Here is a 17,863-nt window from a genome sequence, read left to right on the forward strand (position 1 = left end):
TGACTCTGTGGAAGGAAGATATTGTATGCAATTCTCTGCAGGACCAAAAATCCTATCCCTTGCAAGAGGGGCATCAGGGAGCCATCCTGTAAGGTGCTCTAGGAATTCAAACTCATTTTGCAGATTTCTGTGACAATATAAGCCACAGAAGAAATATCTTCCTGCAGAAGTTGTAAATGTGTGTACATGTCATTTTCATGCCGTGATAAAAATGCAATCAGCATTATTCCAAGGGTGAATATGATCTGTTCATTCAGCAAACAAATAAATCACCCAGTAGAATGTCCTCCAACCTTGAAGGCTGTATGGATTCTGATCATTGTCTACTAGTGGTTCATCTGCAAATGTCCTAATCACCAGCTGCGACTACATGAAGCAGTTTGCCACTGTTGAGAAGTAGTCACTGAAAACTAACCAGGCATGGTTTCATCACACTGCAATGCTGGCTTCCTGAAGGTGATGCCATCAGTTCATGCAAGGACACACAGCAGCAGTCTTTGGTTGGAGATACAAGAGGGATGGACCCATTCATTTACAAGGTTACTGCTGGCTATTAACCAGAAATGGAGACACGCAAAGCCAGTGTCTCCATGCTGCTGCAATTGCCTACTTAGCGAGTGATGTCCTCAGTTCATGACAAGGTACAAAACTACAGACTTCTATGGGAGGTACAGCACGGGACCGTATCTGCATTGCATGATATGCACCTTGTTCACCACTTGCCAGATTTTCTTCCTGGCAACCAACTGCAACAAGAGCATAAGAACACAAGAAGAGTGCTGTTGCATCGGGCCAAAAGCCCAACTAATCCAGCCTCTTCTACTTCCACTGGTCATCCAGATGCCCATAGGACAGCCTTTCTCAACCTGTGGGTCCCCAGATGTTGTGGAACTACAACGCCCATCACACCTAGCTAGCAAAGCCAGAGCTCAGGGATGATGGGAGTTGTAGTCCAACAACATCTGGGGACCCACAGGTTGAGAACCCCTGCCGTAGGAAGTCCCACAGGCAGTGCCCTCCCCACTTGCCATTAGCAGCAGTTTCCTTAGAAGAGGACAGCAACACATAGCCAAAGCTGACTGTGGAATTACCCATACAAAATCATCCCACCAATGAGGAACAGGCATGCAGCTCCACCTATGGAATCATGAAAAAGCTGTCCATCCACTAACCCTTTCCATGACCAGATCAGGTGAGGATTCCTGTGTTCACTGAGTGTCCATTGAGGGACAGAATTTGAAGGCATAAAAATCAAAAGCAGCAATTTAAAAAGTATTAAATCATATGTTTTAGTCAAAAACAGTTTAATTGCATAAAAACTGCACCATCTGTTGATTTTTCCCCCCATCAAAAAAAATGGTAAATATCTTAACATCTTAATAGGACTAATTTTTAAAACGGGTATCCAACATTTAAACGTTACCCCCCCCCCCAAAAAAAATCAAAATAATCTCTTTTTTGTGCCTTGTGTCATCCAAATACACCTTTCAAATTAAACAGATGGAATTTTTATGGACGTTCACATATGACTTCCGCTGACATCTTTAGCTTCTTATCATGACCTAACTTTCAAATATCCTTCACATGTCAAGCAGAGAAAGAAAATATGGGAGTGCCTGGGCATTTATTCTGCTGGAGCTGGCACAGAGGAAGTAGTAATTTACTGGCGAAAGGAGAAGGGTGGACAATCAAGAGAGAAAGCAAAACTATTTGTGCTTCAAGTGCCTATAAATCAATCTGTTCATTTGATCAGACAGTTCAAATCCTTGCACATTCTTGTCTGCTGGATGATATTTCCTAATGCAGTAAGAACACTACAAAGTACAGACAGCTGCGGAGCATCTTGATAATTTAGTACCACTTGATAAATACTATTAAAGCGTGTTGCGTTGAATTTTCGTGAGCTCTGATTGCTGCTGTGAAAGTTGCCCTTTTGGAAAGCATGAATATTTGTGAGAGGGGATGGGTGCGTGGGGTGTAGGGTCAACGTCCATCCATAAATATAAGCAAATGTGCCAAATAGACTTATCACTGCTTGACTCATCTGCCTGACACAGCAATTACAGGCAATGATTTTTGATCAACAAACCTGCAGTGAGAAAGCTGTGGTGAAATGTGACCCTAGGACTGAAGCACAAGCAAGATCTGCAATTGTGGGTTTGTTAGGGCTGTTTTATAGTCCAGGGGTCTGCAACCTTTAAGACAAAAAGAGCCACTTGGACCTGTTTCCGAAGAGAGAAAAAACAGGGAGCCGCAAAACCATTGCGACATTTAAAACAAATATAACACTGCATATATTGTTTCTTACCTTAATGTCCGATCTGACAGCGGGCGGGAAGGTGACGTCTGGACGGTGCGTGACTAATGCACGCACCGCCCCCATGTGACGTCACAGCCATTACAGCACCCGCCACAGTGAGGAGTGTCGGGGCGCACAATGCGCCTCCTCCCCTCGCTAGTATCCCCCCCGGAGCCGCGGCAAATGTGTAAAAGAGCCACATGCGGCTCCGGAGCCGCGGGTTGCAGACCCCTGGTATAGTCACTTTTAGATTATAAAAGTGTGAGTGTTAATCTACTGCAGTCTCAGGCATTCATTAAACAATAGTGGCAGCCTCAAATTTTACTTTCCAACCATCACATCACTAACCGAACAGATACAGTAATTAATATATTCCTTAGGGTCAGGGATAGGTGATTTTTTTTTAGCCTGAGGCTGTGCTCCCCCCACAGGTAAAAACAACAACAACAACAACAACAACAACAAAAATTGTTATTTATACCCCACCCTTCCCGGTTGAGAAACCCGGGCTCAGGGCAGCTAACAACAAATTTAAAACACTTAATTGTAATACAACATAAAAGCAGCATAAAATACAGTATAAAAGCATGAATAACAATAAAATTCAAAGTTCAAAAATCAATCCATCCAAACATTAGATAGTCACCAGGACTAGCTGGCTAAATTAGTCCTACTTGGGCCAGCGAGGAGGCCAGGGGAGAATTAGCTGTGGCGTCCCAGAGATGGTAATCTTCATAAAGGGGGGGGGGGGGAGAAGGGAAATAAAAGATCAGGCTGAGTTCAAATTAAAGGCCAGGCAGAATAGCTCTGTCTTACAGGTCCGACGGAAGGAGGTTAAATCCTGTAGGGCCCTAGTCTCATGGGACAGAGCATTCCACCAGATCGGAGCCATCACTGAAAAGACCCTGGCCCTGGTGGAGGATAGTCTGACTTCCTTAGGGCCCGGGACCTCTAAACTATGGTTATAACCATGCCAGTGGTGGGTGGAACCAAAATGAGCAGTGCCCACACTACACACATGCACGTAAGTGGGGAGCCCGTTGCAATACAAACAGTTTCACGCCCAACAGTTGTTGAGCTCGCTCACACCATTTTGGAGCCCTTGAAATCCGCCTCTCCCCCCTGGATTTTTGACTCACTGACAAGGACTTTCCACCTGTCTCCCACCATTTCAGGTTAAAATAAGATTATTTATTTATTTTCCCAGCATCACACGGTCATCATAAGGTCGCGAGTGAGTCAATCGTGCCTAAGTGGTGGAGGTGGGGATGTCTGTCTGAAAAGAAAGCCTGGATTTATTTGTATGTTTGCAAGGTAAGCTCTTCGTAGCTTTCCCCTAGAACTTATTTTCACTGATTCAGAAATGGGCTAAATAGTTAAGAGGAGAATGACTAACCTTGCTCTCCAAAGACTAAATCATAAAGCTGGCTTTTTGGTTGTTGTTGTGGTGGTTTTTGAGATGGATTTTTCAGTCACCCCTTAAGATGAGTCATCTGCACGTAGTTTCATTTGATGCTTGCTTATTGCATCACTCAGTGCAGGAATGTTACTGCTGTAAAAGTGGTTATGTGTCCTGGTTCTTTTTATTTCTGGTCTGCTGGGGATTGCTCTTCCGGCACGAAGATTTATTTAATTATATTTTTACTCATTTAAAATAAATTACAGATTGATTTTCAAACCCAGTGCTACCCAGAGTGCTTTATAAAAAGAATAACACACACACGCGAACATATAAAGCATAGCGCAGTTTTAAAACAAAGTTAAATGCGGACATTTCAAAACAGTGCAAAATGTTACTAAAGCCAGCATGAACGAACATGATTATAAACTCAGAGAATCTTAAGAGTTGGAAGGGACCCCAGGGTCATCTAGTCCAACCCCCTGCAATGCAGGAATCTTAGCTAAAGCATCCGTGACAGACGACCATTTTCCCCCCACAGCCACAGCGCCACCCGCATCCCATGGTTAACCCACAGCGCCACCCGCATCCCATGGTTGTTAAGAGCTGCTTAAATGCTGTCAAGGGGCAGAGCCTGCTGAACTTCACACAGAATTGAGTTCCAGTCCCCATGACTGAAAGAGCATGTGCAATGTACCTACACTGGGTATCTGCTTAAGTCTAGATCATGGGTAGGCAAACTAAGGCCCGGGGGCCAGATCCAGCCCAATCTCCTTCTAAATCCGGCCCACGAACGGTTCAGGAATCAGCGTGTTTTTACATGAGTAGAATGTGTCCTTTTATTGAAAATGCATCTCTGGGTTATTTGTGGGGCATAGGAATTCGTTCTCCCCCCCAAAAAAAATATAGTCCAGCCCCCCCCCCCCCAAGGTCTGAGGGACAGTGGACTGGCCCCCTGCTGAAAAAGTTTGCTGACCCCTGCTCTAGATGCTTGCATGGAGAATCTAATGTATATGGAAGCCACCAAATGGACTTACCCAGAAGAAAAAAAGTATATGCACTGATACAGACCTTCTAACCTGTAGTGTACACACAAGGGCTGCTCCTGTACCCCTGTGGAAGCAGGGACTGCCCATTTGTTTCATTGTCCAGTCACACTCTGCATGCACCATTATGTTTCCTGAGTGACAAACCTGCTGGATTACACCAAAGTCCCATCCAGTCCAGTATTCTATTTCCACAATGGCCAACCGGATAGCTTTGAGAAGCCCACCAGCAGGACATAACTGAAATGGCTGTCCCCCTACTCATGATCCCCAGTTAAGGAACTGCCATGTTCTCTCTGATCCAGGAGGTAATAATATACAGATATCATGATTAGACAAATCACAGGCACAACTAGAGTGGACCCTAAAAATATATCTTAAAGCAAAGAGCACTTGATCATTTGAAGTTTCTAAGTCGTTTTCAAGGGCAACCCCATGTAGGTGCACCGCAATAGTCCAATCTGGAAGTTACCAAACATGAAATATCAACATTTCTGCCCCAAAGGGGCAGACAAAGCAGTTTTGGCCACCAAGGCCACCTGAGACTCTAGTAACAATGTTAAATCCAGGAGCACTCCTGAGCTATAGACTTGCTCCTTCCAGCAGAGTACAACCGCATCCAAGACAGGCTGTCTCTCTATCTCCCAGACTTGAGAACTCGGTACATGTAACACCTCTGTCTTTCAGGATTGAGCTTTGATTTATTGGCCCACATGCAAACTATCGGTGCCTTAAAACACCTCAGCCACCTCTCCCAATTCAGATGGAACAGAGAGATAAAGCTGGGTGGTTGTCAGCATATTAACAACACCTTGCTAGCAAATCCTCTGATGACAGATTCCAGAGGTGTCATATAGATGTCAAATAATATGAGGGACAAGATGGAACCGTAGTGGACACCACAGGACAACTTCCATGGTGCTGAACAGTGCTGCTGCCCCCTTCACTACTTGCTGGAAATGGTCCTGGAGGTAGGATTAATAATAATAATAATAATAATAATAATAATAATAATAATAATAATAATTCATTTATAAGCTGCCCATCTGGCTGGGGCTTCCCCACTCTGGGCAGCTTCCAATACAATATTAAAATACAGTAATGTCTCAAACATTAAAAGCTTCCCTAAACAGGGCTGCCTTCAGATGTCGTCTAAAAGTCTGGTAGTTGTTGTTCTCTTTGACATCTGGTGGGAGGGCGTTCCACAGAGCGGGTGCCACTACCGAGATTGAAACCACTGAAGTAGAGAGCCTCCAACCCCCACCTTATATTTCACAAATTCGTTTCATCCATTTTTCAAAGGTGTTCAAGTTGGCTTTAAAATGGTCCGTGATGACATCAACATTCAATAATATCTGACTCATAATGCAAATGAGTTTTTGACGCAAGCTCTCTCATTCTTCTGCAAATGGTTTCCTGCGTATCATTTAAATGGAGCACTTTGAACTTGTGTACCTATTTTGCGCCTGTACTTTCTGCATTCAGACTAAGTGCTCAGGAAAGGAAGCTGCTGTGCTGGCAGTTGGTTGACACACATTTCGTTGCTTGAATGGACATGAACTTTTCAAAACGGAATGCAATTTACAGAAGAAAATCCAGGTGCGTACCAAGAGACGAGCATTCGTTATGCAAATGTGACTTTTACAAATGCAAACCATCCTTGTGTGTTGGGGTGGATTGTGTGTGGTAGGGTAGTTTTCGCATCCGCTTCCGGTATGCTCTTCAGTGGGGAAGAAGAAGAAGAAGAGTTTGGATTTGATATCCCGCCTTTCACTCCCCTTCAGGAGTCTCAAAGCGGCTAACAATCTCCTTTCCCTTCCTCCCCCACAACAAACACTCTGTGAGGTGAGTGGGGCTGAGAGACTTCACAGAAGTGTGACTGGCCCAAGGTCACCCAGCAGATGCATGTGGAGGAGCGGAGACGTGAACCCGGTTCCCCAGATTATGTGACTACCGCTCTTAACCACTACACCACACTGGAAGGTTGGATATTAGGCCGGGATGCCTCTCAATTCTGCCTGTGACCCAATACCAGGAAGATTCTTGGTTGTCTCGTAGCAAGTGCTTTGCTAGTGCTTTTCTGGAAAGAAGGCTGGAGGACAGATTATATCCCTCCCTAAATTGCCCCAGAAGCACAAAGCACAACTCTGGGGGGGTCGTGATGCTTATTTGACCTCCCAGCAGCAGAGTCATTGCTGTTTACCAGAAGAAGAAGAAGAAGAAGAAGAAAAAGAGGAGGAGGAGTTTGGACTTGATATCCCACCTTTCACTCCCCTTAAGGAGTCTCAAAGCAGCTAACAATTTCCTTTCCCTTCCTCCCCCGCAACAAACACTCTGTGAGCTGAGTGAGGCTGAGAGACTTCAAAGAAGTGTGACTAGCCCAAGTTCACCCAGCAGCTGCATGTGGAGGAGCGGGGAAGCAAACCCAGTTCACCAGATTATGAGTCCACCACTCTTAACGACTACACCATACTGGCTCCAGGAGGAAGGGGGCAAGGTGGTGGGGAGATGAGTACTATGTTCAATACACTGGTGGGAATATGGCTGTACAAATGCACTGGAAAGTGTGCAATAACAAGTTGCTTTGATGCAGCTTCACCTAATCTCCCCGCAAACAAATCAAAACGAATGCTCATTAAATAGCTGATGTCATCTAATCTTCTCGCAAACAAACGAGGATGAATATTCAATAAGCAGGCCGCCTAGAAGCACCCAGTGAGAGAAGATGGGATTTGCACAAAAGGATTTGATACTCACATAGCAAGAATCTATACTGAATTGCACTTGGGGGGTGAAGCTTCACCACCAATACTGAAGGGGTTGAGCTGTTGAGCATGTGTACGCTTCTGTCTCACTAGCAGGGCTTCTAGCACAGAAGATCTCATTCAAGATACTTGCCTTTTAGGTTTCTCCCTTGAACTTAATCCAGAATGTGGCAGCTAGACTGGTGACTTGGAGGGGCCGCCAGGACCACATAACACCGATGCTGAGAGATCTGCATTGGCTCCCAGTACAGTGGTGCCTCGCAAGACGAAATTAATTCGTTCCGCAAGTCTCTTCGTCTTGTGAGTTTTTTGTCTTGCGATGCACGGTTTCCCATAGGAATGCATTGAAAATCAATTAATGCGTTCCTAGGGAAACCGCCTTCAGACCAGGTCCGGGGACAGTCTGTCCCCGGACCTCTTCTGAAGGCTGGGGGGGGGGGAACAAGGGCTTTTCTTCCCACCCCCAGCATTTTAAAAAACCCCGGGACAGCTGTCCGGGCGATCTTAAAATGCTGGCGGGCGGCATTTTAAAATCGCCCCGGGACAGCGGAGAACTTCTCCGCTGTCCAGGGCGATTTAAAAGCCCCTGGGAAGGCAGGCAGGGGGGACAAAGACTTTTGCCCCCCGCCAGCCTTCAGAAGAGGTCCTGGACCTCTTCTGAAGGCGGGCGGGGGGGGCGAAAGTCTTTGCTCCCCCCGCCTGCCTTCAAAAGCCCTCCGGGACAGGCAGGCAGGGGGGAGCAAAGACTTTTGCCCCCCGCCTGCCTTCAGAAGGTGTTCCCGCCCCCCCCCCGCCCCGCTTCGGAGCAGCGTTCCAAAGCGGGGCGGCTGGGGCAGGTGTTCCCGCCCCCCCGCCCCACTTCGGAGCAGCGTTCCAAAGCGGGGCGGCTGGGGCAGGTGCTGGGGCAGATCTCCCCACCGCCCCTTGCTTCAAAAGAGGTCAGGGGCAGCGGGAAGCGCTTCCCGCTGTCCCCGGACCTGGGGCTGCGGGGAGAAGATCGCTTCTCCCCGCCGCCCCTTGCTTCAAAAGAAAAGACCCGCTGTCCCCGGGGCAAGCTTCGTTTTGCGAAGCAAGCCCATAGGGAAATTCGTCTTGCGAGGCAACTCGAAAACGAAAAAACCTTTCGTTTTGCGAGTTTTTCGTCTCGCGAGGCGTTCATCTTGCGGGGTACCACTGTACGTTTCCGAGCACAATTCAAAGTGTTGGTGCTGACCTTTAAAGCCCTAAATGGCCTCGGTTTACCTGAAGGAGCGTTTCCACTCCCATCGTTCAGCCCGGACACTGAGATCCAGCACCGAGGGCCTTCTGGCGGTTCCCTTATTGCGAGAAGTGAGGTTACAGGGAACCAGACAGAGGGCCTTCTCGGTAGCGGCGCCCGCCCTGTGGAATGCCCTCCCTTCAGATATGAAGGAAATAAGCAGCTATCTTATCTTTAAAAGACATCTGAAGGCAGCCCTGTTTAGGGAACAATACAATGCTGTATTGTTTTTGAGACTCGATTGGGAACCGCCCAGAGTGGCTGGGGAAACTCAGCCAGATAGGTGGGGTATAAATAATAAATTATTATTATTATTATATAACTTACCAAGCTATGAGATACAGGCAGACAAGAGACCCAAATAACTTCCTTTGCACTAAATCGGGGTGGCCAACATAGTGCCCTTCAGATGTTGTTGTACTACAACACCCAATATCCGTTACAATTGGCCATGCTAGCTGGGAGTGGTGGGAACTGAAGTCAAGCAACTTCAGATAAATGAACAAACAGCTGCACTAAATTTCTAAAGATCGCTAAGCAAAGTAAAATCCCCTACTGGATGACCTTAAGGACTTTTAATTACCTTTTGTTGTCATTGTATTTCACAGCACAACCACTTTCTGTATTATGTAGCTCTAGAAAGTTGCCAATCCCAAAACTCGAGTCCAAACATGAAAACCAATGAACTTACAATTAAGTCACGGACAGCTGGAAGAGAAACCAGCCTCTTCACTCCATTTTCGGCCGCTACTCCAAGCCAATTAAGTATCGCCCAGGACCAAAGGTAGCTATAGCCGCCGTGCCAATAGCTTACAAAAGCGAACGTGATTGCTGTGGAGAACAGCATCTTCAAGATGCTGCAGCGGGATCCTCCCATCGGGATGTAAATGTACCTGCCAGGGAAATTATAAGCAGAAGTAATTAAGACTTCATTGAAATCACAGCAATACAACTACTGCAATATAAATTTGTTTTTACCAGCAGCTCTAAAGTGCTGCCTTGACTAATTACCTGGCATTTTCTTTCCGAAACCTCTATAGTTTCTTAAAGACAGTGGATGAGTTTGTGTTGTTGTTGTTTCTAAAAAATAATAATTCATGCTTTTTGGCAAGATGAAGCATCTCCCTCCCCCTGCCCCCACCTGGAAGATGCCAAAACTGAATACACAGGCTATGCCACATTCCCTGTGAGGTTAAACTTTAACAACAACAACAACGACAACAACAACAACAATAATAATAATAATAATAATTTATTATACCCTGCCCATCTGGCTGGGCTTCCCCAGCCACTCTGGGTAGCTTCCAACAGAGTATTAAAAACACGATTAAAAATAGACAGTGTGTTGGAACAGGATATTAACCTGGACCAAGCAGTCATCTACACAGCAAATAAATAATTCAATATTTACTTGCATGGTTTCTTAAATCTTTCCGCAGTAGGTTTGTAAAACACTATTGTTGGATGAAATACTTTCTTTGAAAAGTTTTGGTAAAACCTTGTTTGGTAATTTTAAGTAAATTTTAGTAATATCTTTGCCTTCGTTCACATTGTTTCTTTTTTACTTTCTGTTTTATTTCCAATAAGTATCTATACAGAAGTATTACACAAAGTTCAGAGCTGCTGCTGAGAATGGAAGCATTCAGTTCTTCCTCTCACTCCCACAATTTACCTGACATCATTGCATCGTATTTGACTATGTCAAACTCAGAGTAGGCACACTGAAATCAACCGACTTAAGTGCATGGATTTCACTGGGTCTACTCTGAGCATGACTTAGTTAGATACTGGCTCTTCTCCACATTGGCAGGGATGCTGGTGGAGTGGGGAGGATCAGGCCATGTAATGGAACCCAGAGCGAGGGTAAGTTGTGATGCATGTCACACAGAGTGGGGAACCCAACCCAAGACTTCCATTTTTGTAACATGGTCCCAACCTAGGTTTTCCTTTTAAGGTAGGAAATGCAATCAGTCATTTGATCCATAATGTTTACATTTATAATTATTATTACAGCTCCACTGGTTCTGAGGGGAAATGAAGTCCCCTTCCCAAGCGATATTTCAAAGAAATAGAAACAAATTGTACAGGATTAAGGAGATATAGATCTAACTGAAGAATGCAATTAGAAGTAGCAACATTTAATTCTCAAATGCTTACGACATTTCAGAATCACTATTCATCTCTCTGTATGATGGTCAACACCAGCCTTTGAGCTCTTTCTGTTCCATAAATCAGGCTTCAATCCTCAACATACATCTTCTTAGTGAATAAACCTCATTGTATGAGGTGGCATCTACTTCTGAGTAAACCGGCACAGGGATGCATTGTTAATTAGTGCCATTTCCCCCAGGGAATATTTGATTATTAGATCCTGGTCTCAAACACACAACAAAACTAGGGAAATGGGGAATGGGAAGTGTAATAAGAGCCCTCTACTCTTCATGTTGAGGCTCCGCAAGTGTTATCGTAGCTGGAGGTTATGCAAGCAGCCCAGAAGTGCTTTCTAAGTGCTATCCATCCTTGCAATTTAGACATTCCAATTGAGAGACTGCCAGGCTTTCTTCAGTAGTTCTGCACTGGCAGAAAACTCCTTCTGGGGAAACAAACCAGGACTCCTTTGAAGAACTGGACATGATCTGTCCTGTGTGGTTTAGATTCTCTCATGTTGTTCTTGCATACCTTCAGTATGGAATACATACAAGCCCCCCACTCCTCATGTTAAAAATCAGTTCTAATGATAGCTAAAACATGGGACATAAAAATTTCCAATTGACAGTTCAACAGGGTGCATCTTGGGTTATTTTAAAAGGATAGGTCTCCCTTCCTCAACCTGCAGTTCCCATTGGGCCCAGCAAACACAGTCAATGGCCAAGGATTATGGTAGTTGTGGTCCAAATCATCTGGATAGCACCAGGCTGAGGAAGGCAGCTCTGTCTGGCAATATATCTGTCAGAATCAGGGTTTGGAAGTCAGAAAAAGCAGAGCACTGTGTGTTTCCGCATCAGTAATATGCTGTTTGGGCTTGTTAAGCTCATCTGAAGTTTTTTTTAACAGCCCTAGCCAGCAAGGTGAACATCGCAGGACACAAGCTGGTCCCTGAAAGGATAATTCAAGAATGTTTTCCACGAAAGCATCCTCTAACTATAGCAGATTCAGGCTGCTTCTCATCAGGAAACTCCTCTGTTTGTGCAAATGATCTCAATTGGCACCAATGTGACCATCACTAGGAACAGCCTTAGAAATGACAACTTTAATTTAAAAGCGTGCTTTCAATTACAGTTCAGTTTACACGGTGTCAATTGGCTCTCCTTAGGTGACTGCTCAGGCAGCTGTACAGGAGGGAAAGAGATTCAATTATCTGACTTTTACAATCTAGTGCCAGCAGTTGGTTAATTGAGCATTAATTTCTTTTTGCTTATGCAAAGTCTTGGATGTGAATCCTTGAGGGGGGTGGGATCCAGGTATAGTTTTAGTGTTGACAGTGGAACCATTAAGAGCTAGATGGTAACACATTGCACAAGCAGTGTCAGGCTGTGACTTAAAACTGATGAAAGATTGGACTCAAGCTATACTAGTTACCAGGTTAAGTTCAAGGTGCTGGTTTTGGTGTATACAGACCTATACAGCTGGAGACCTGGAGACCTGAAATGTCCCTGGGGAAACTGGATACCTGATGGATACCTCATCAATCCCTGCACTCTGCAGTGAGGGCCTCCAGCAGACAGCATCTTATCAGGAGGTCCATTCCACCCAATGTAGGAACTGGGCTTTTTAAGTTGTGACATTTGCACTTTGGAATTCATTCTGCTTGAATATTAGCCTGGCACTCTCTCTGCTGTCTTTCCAGCACCCGCTGAAGATTTTTTTCTTCCAACAAGCCAAAGATCTTTCCAGGTCTGCATTGGACTTGTTTCTAAATGTTTCATATGTTTTATTGTTTGTGTGTTTGAGGTCCTGCACTTCTTTGGGGAAGAAGGGCAGGATATAAATTTAATAAATAATAATGATAGTGGCAGTTAGTTCCCATTGAAATCATAGGAGACTTAATTCACAGCTGATTTGTCCCACCAGCTTCACGGGAAACTGTGTACTTATACTCCTGATCTGTCCTTCCAATCACATTTATGTAGATAATGAAGTATTTGAGTAGTATATTGCCTTGAGTAATAAAATCTGGAGAACTCAACCATTTGCCGTAAATGCGTGACATTTTGTTTGGTTCTAATAAAGGTATTGCCCAGTCATGGATTGTGAAGTCTTTACTCTAAGTTATAGAATTTTTACCTACCTAATGAAAAAAGCCTGACAATTTAAAGTACAATAAAAAATTGTCTAGTAAGCTTTCATGTGCATGCACACCTCTTCAGATACACTGTGTATCTGAAGAAGTGGGCATGCACATGAAAGCATATACCAGAACAAACTTAGTTGGTCTATAACAGGGGTCAGCAAACTTTTTCAGAAGGGGCCCGTCCACTGTCCCTCAGACCTTGTGGAGAGCTGGACTATATTTTTTTTGGGGGGGGGGGATGATCGAATTCCTATGCCCCACAAATAACCCAGAGATGCATTTTAAATAAAAACACACATTCTACTCATGTAAAAACACTAGGCAGGCCCCACAAATAACCCAGAGATGCATTTTTAATAAAAGGACACATTCTACTCATGTAAAACACACTGATTCCCGGACTGTCTGCGGGAGGATTGAGAAGGCAATTGGGCCATATCCGGCCCCCGGGCCTTAGTTTGCCTACCCCTGGTCTATAAGGTGGCTACTAGACAATTTATTTTTATTTCGACTGCGTCAGACCAACACTGCTACCTACCTGAATTTAAAGTATTTCTTACTGAAAAGTAGCCCACCTTGTATTGGTGGTGATTGTGCAAAGCACTCCTTCTACAACTGCACAGCATTCTTTTTCGAGTAACTGGGCAGCTTTTTAAAGTCAGCTTATCTCTTGCAGGCAAGCTGTTCCATTTAAGCAGCACATCATAATTTTAACTCACAAGATGCCCATTAGTGAATTGGACAGATTATGTAAATACTACCCTTCAAATCCCTATTGCATCACAAACATAATTACTGAAATATTTAAGAATGACATTTCTTGAAGACGTAAAACTTTCAAACCCAATTACCACTTCCTTAGTTTCTTACAAGTGTTACCTGCAGCACAGTGAGACAGCCTTTTGGAAGCATTTGTTTGTGCTTGCAAACTCTGCTGCTTAATGGCTTCAGTATTAGACTTCCCAAATCCATCATGCTTTCAATAAATCTGCTTACAAGCTGCCTCTGGATGAATAAGCACTCTGAATTCCTGCAAGATCTGCATTTTTGTGGCATTTTCACCTTATTTGCATCAAGCCATCTGGTTTTGGGTTGTTGTTTTTTTACAATATTTTAACACTTTCACACCAAATCTTCTTATTTCTTATTAATTAAACTTGTATGTGCCAGAGAACTGCAATGTCCAATACAAAAACATCATACACATGGAGGGGCACTGGGCCCACGCTACAGCTACTTGCAAGATGAGAGAGAAAGGTGGGTGTATGAGCAAAATGCTGCAAGAATCGGGGTGGGGATGTAGAAACAAATTAACATGCCTCCGCCCATCTCAAATGTTACATTGCATGTGCATTGTGACTGTATGAGTAGTGTCTCTGTTCAATCGTGCACATAGGATTTTCAGTTTGGAGACTGCAAGGATACTACAAAGTCAATGATGCAGGGCGACCGCAAGGGACACCTACACACACAAAAATTGAGGGCTTTTAATTAAACTTGGTGTAAGGAATGTTCAACACCGCTATGGCAATACAAGGAGAACCAGGGCTACGAAAATATGACTATGCAGATTTGTTTCCCTCCAGAGAGGTCTTGATCAGGGTCAAGAAAACATAATTAAAAATGGAATTCCACCTGAGCGTTGCATGCACTTTATGGAAATCAGAGAAGGTATTTATGACTCTTAATATGATTATCTACTTAAAGTCATCCAACTTCCAAAAGTGATTTAAAGGACACACTGTCCATTATGGAACTGTAAAAATCTATGACAGCCCTCTCTACCATCCATTATTGCTTTTCCTTGGTTGATAATGAAATATTTGTGTCTTTGAGACACGCTACATGGATGTATTTCAGGCGAAGGTAGGAATGGCTGAAGTGACTTTTGGAGAACAAGGAGCTACAAAATGGCTATACCCAAGTTTCAGAGAAGGACAACTAATTTTTTGAGGCAGAGGAACAACTGCTCCTAAGTGCATTACAATCTATCCAGTATTTAAATTCTTAAACACCTTCCTTACTAATTTAACAAGCTTGCCTAAGTGCTTGCTAGATTTTAATATTTTAATGGGCAAGAAGATGGAGAGACTAAAGCCATGAACCGTAGAAACTTTGCTAATGACCAAATGGAAGAAGACCAGAAATTGGAAGAAGACGAGGGAAAATAACTAATGAGCATCTCCCCCCCCCAGGATTCACATTCTACTTTGCACTTCATTTGAAATAATACACCAAAAATCTCAGGGGTCACCATAATAATATACGGGGCTTCAATTTCTTTCACTCTTCTGTGGTCAAAGTAGGAATGGACAAATTTGTCCTTCTATTTCTTTCTCTATCTAAATGTTTCCAATCCCTCATTTTTGAATCAGTTTGCAATGTTTTTTTAAAAAAATCAAATCAAAGCTTCACGATTAATAATAATTATACTTCATTGTGAAGTAATTAATACTGATCTACAGCTGATTACTACACTGCAAACAACAGCAAAATTGTTGCAACAGTGTATTACAAGAATAAAGACAACATCCCCTACAACTAATTGGTTGAGGAAATCTTGGCAGATTATCTTAACGATAAAACTTACAGATGAGATAAAACAATACATGATAATCAGGAGAACAAAGTTATTGAGAGGTGGGCTTTGTTTTACATTTTTGGAATGGCAATCTAAATGGTGATATTTATCCTTTTAATCTATTCACCGCATTTTAAAGTTTTTTGTGGGCTGGGTTTATGTTTTTTTAATATGCTCCCCCTTTTCTCTTCACATGTCATTTTTATTTTATTTTCTTCTTTCCCTCACTACTTGTTTTCTTTCTTCCTGACAAGCAAGCTTGTTTGATGTGTAACGATCTTGGCTACAAAGTGTAATGATACAATATTAATAAAATTATTTTTTAAAAAAATAAGAATATAAAAATTCAATGATATATTCAACTAAAGGCAATGGCATAGAAAACCTAAATTTATTAAATAATAACAACCTTTCTAAAACCATGACAACCATATTTCTCTAGAAAACGTAGGGGAAATACCTGTAAATCTGAAACCAAACTATATGAAATATAATCCCATCATACTGAATAAAAATGATCAGGATCTTCCTCTCCCTTAGAAATCTGTAACTTATGTGTTATTTTTTTTTCTGAAATAACTGAATTCCAGACAAGAATTCCATCATGCAGGCTCCATGACACCCACACTGGTGCCCCCAGGCAGGTGCCCCAGACTCTGAGTTATGGGGCAAAATGTGCAAGTAATTTCTAGGCAATTTCTGTGAAATGAGATTGAGTGTCGTGTGGCCATCTTGTATATTTTCCATGGTACTTAGGAATGCTCCCTGTTGCCATTAGATGCAGTGTGTGGATGTGGGTGTGTATATAAAATCATTATTGTGTGATCCCCACAACCGGGAACAGCAGGCAATAAATGACCTCCTATGGTAAGTGTGAAATTGCTGTCTCTCTGATTTTGAGTAATATCACACTCCCCATGGCAGCCATCTTGTGTTCTGCCGTGCCCTACATAGCAGCTATTTTGTCACTGGAACCCCCAGCACTCTTGGAAATTTGCAATGTGTCCACATGTCCAAAAAAGCTGGCGACCCCCGCTCTTAATACTCTTGTGCCTGCATGGTGCTGTTTTGGCTCTGTGGGCAATGGGTCTCACAGCCTGAAGATCAGAAAGATAACATCAGAAATCCTTGTCTAACATTCTGAAGCGGCAGAAAAGGCCCTGTCCAACATTTTACAGTCTAAACACAGAAGTATTCTGTTTAGACTGCAAAAGGGTGGGCAGGGCCTTTTGTGCCGCTTCAGAATGTTAGACAACGATTTGAAAACACTTCCTTCAGTGCTTTCTCAGACTTTCTTCTGACACCAGTTAGACACATTTAATCAACGAAGTGCAATTTAATTAAGGGTGTGAAGGGAAAGAAAACCCAATAATGTGGTACTGATTACAAAAACAGATATCTTCAAAGTAATACACTTCAAAGATGATTGCTGTGTGTGTGTGTGTGTGTGTGTGTGTGTGTGTGAGAGAGAGAGAGAGAGAGAGAGAGAGAGAGAGAGAGAAAAGAAACTGGAACTAAGTAATGCATGCTTCCTAATGAGCAGCTGCTCTTCCATGCAATAAAATGGGTTAGAATCCACCCCCCCCACCCAGTGTTCAGATCCACTCTGGGATCCATCAGGTGATGTGCAAACATTCCCCACGTTTCAAATGCACAGATGGTTTTGCATTAAGTTGGATGTTCATTTTTATGACCCGTGTTTGATGCTTTAAAAAACCCAACCACTGTGAAGATGGTACTGGCCTCAAGCCAAGTTCTTCTAAGTCTAAGCACATAACTCCATTGTTTCAAAGTCCTTTTCAAAAATAAAAAAAGAAGGAGCTTTAAAAATTGTGGCTTATAGTAGATTTGTGATGCAGGAAGGGGTGATAAAGTTGACACCTTTTTGCTCAGTGTCCTTTGTATGAATTCAGAGCCACGTCTACTTTTTTCCGTGACGAAAATAAGGTTGTTTTCGGCTGCTTTCTTTTCCTGTGTGCTCTACAGAGAAATCACAGCTGCTTAAATGGAATGGATTTTTCTTCTCCTTCAGCCCATCAAGTGAATTGGTTTAAACCTGTGTAAACCCTTGCAAGATGCTATGCAAAGATGTAAGGAATAATTTGAAGGCAATAAGACAGCAAAGTGTTTTATCTCTTGTGATCAAGCATAGAGGGAAATCTCACATTATTGTATCCGGGCTGTGCCTGTTAGTTCATCCTTCTTTCTTTCTTTTGACCTCAAT

General features: G+C 43.2%; 1 protein-coding gene across 7 annotated transcripts in view; it reads right to left on the bottom strand.

Annotated features, from left to right (window-relative positions):
• The window catches only part of HHAT (hedgehog acyltransferase), a 569,735-nt gene that overhangs the window by 441,462 nt on the left and 110,410 nt on the right, over positions 1–17,863 (bottom strand). For all 7 annotated transcript variants that reach the window (XR_014523561.1, XR_014523562.1, XM_083494583.1 and 4 more), the window contains exon 10: positions 9,459–9,660. Coding sequence is in view for 5 of the 7 variants with exons in the window: in XM_083494583.1 (XP_083350709.1) it covers positions 9,459–9,660 (202 nt within the window). In the remaining 2 variants the exon portion in view is untranslated. The remainder of the gene's footprint in view (positions 1–9,458; positions 9,661–17,863) is intronic.

The sequence above is a fragment of the Podarcis liolepis genome (assembly GCF_965112155.1).
Source record: "Podarcis liolepis genome assembly, chromosome: 3".
Classification (NCBI taxonomy): Eukaryota; Metazoa; Chordata; class Lepidosauria; order Squamata; family Lacertidae; genus Podarcis; species Podarcis liolepis.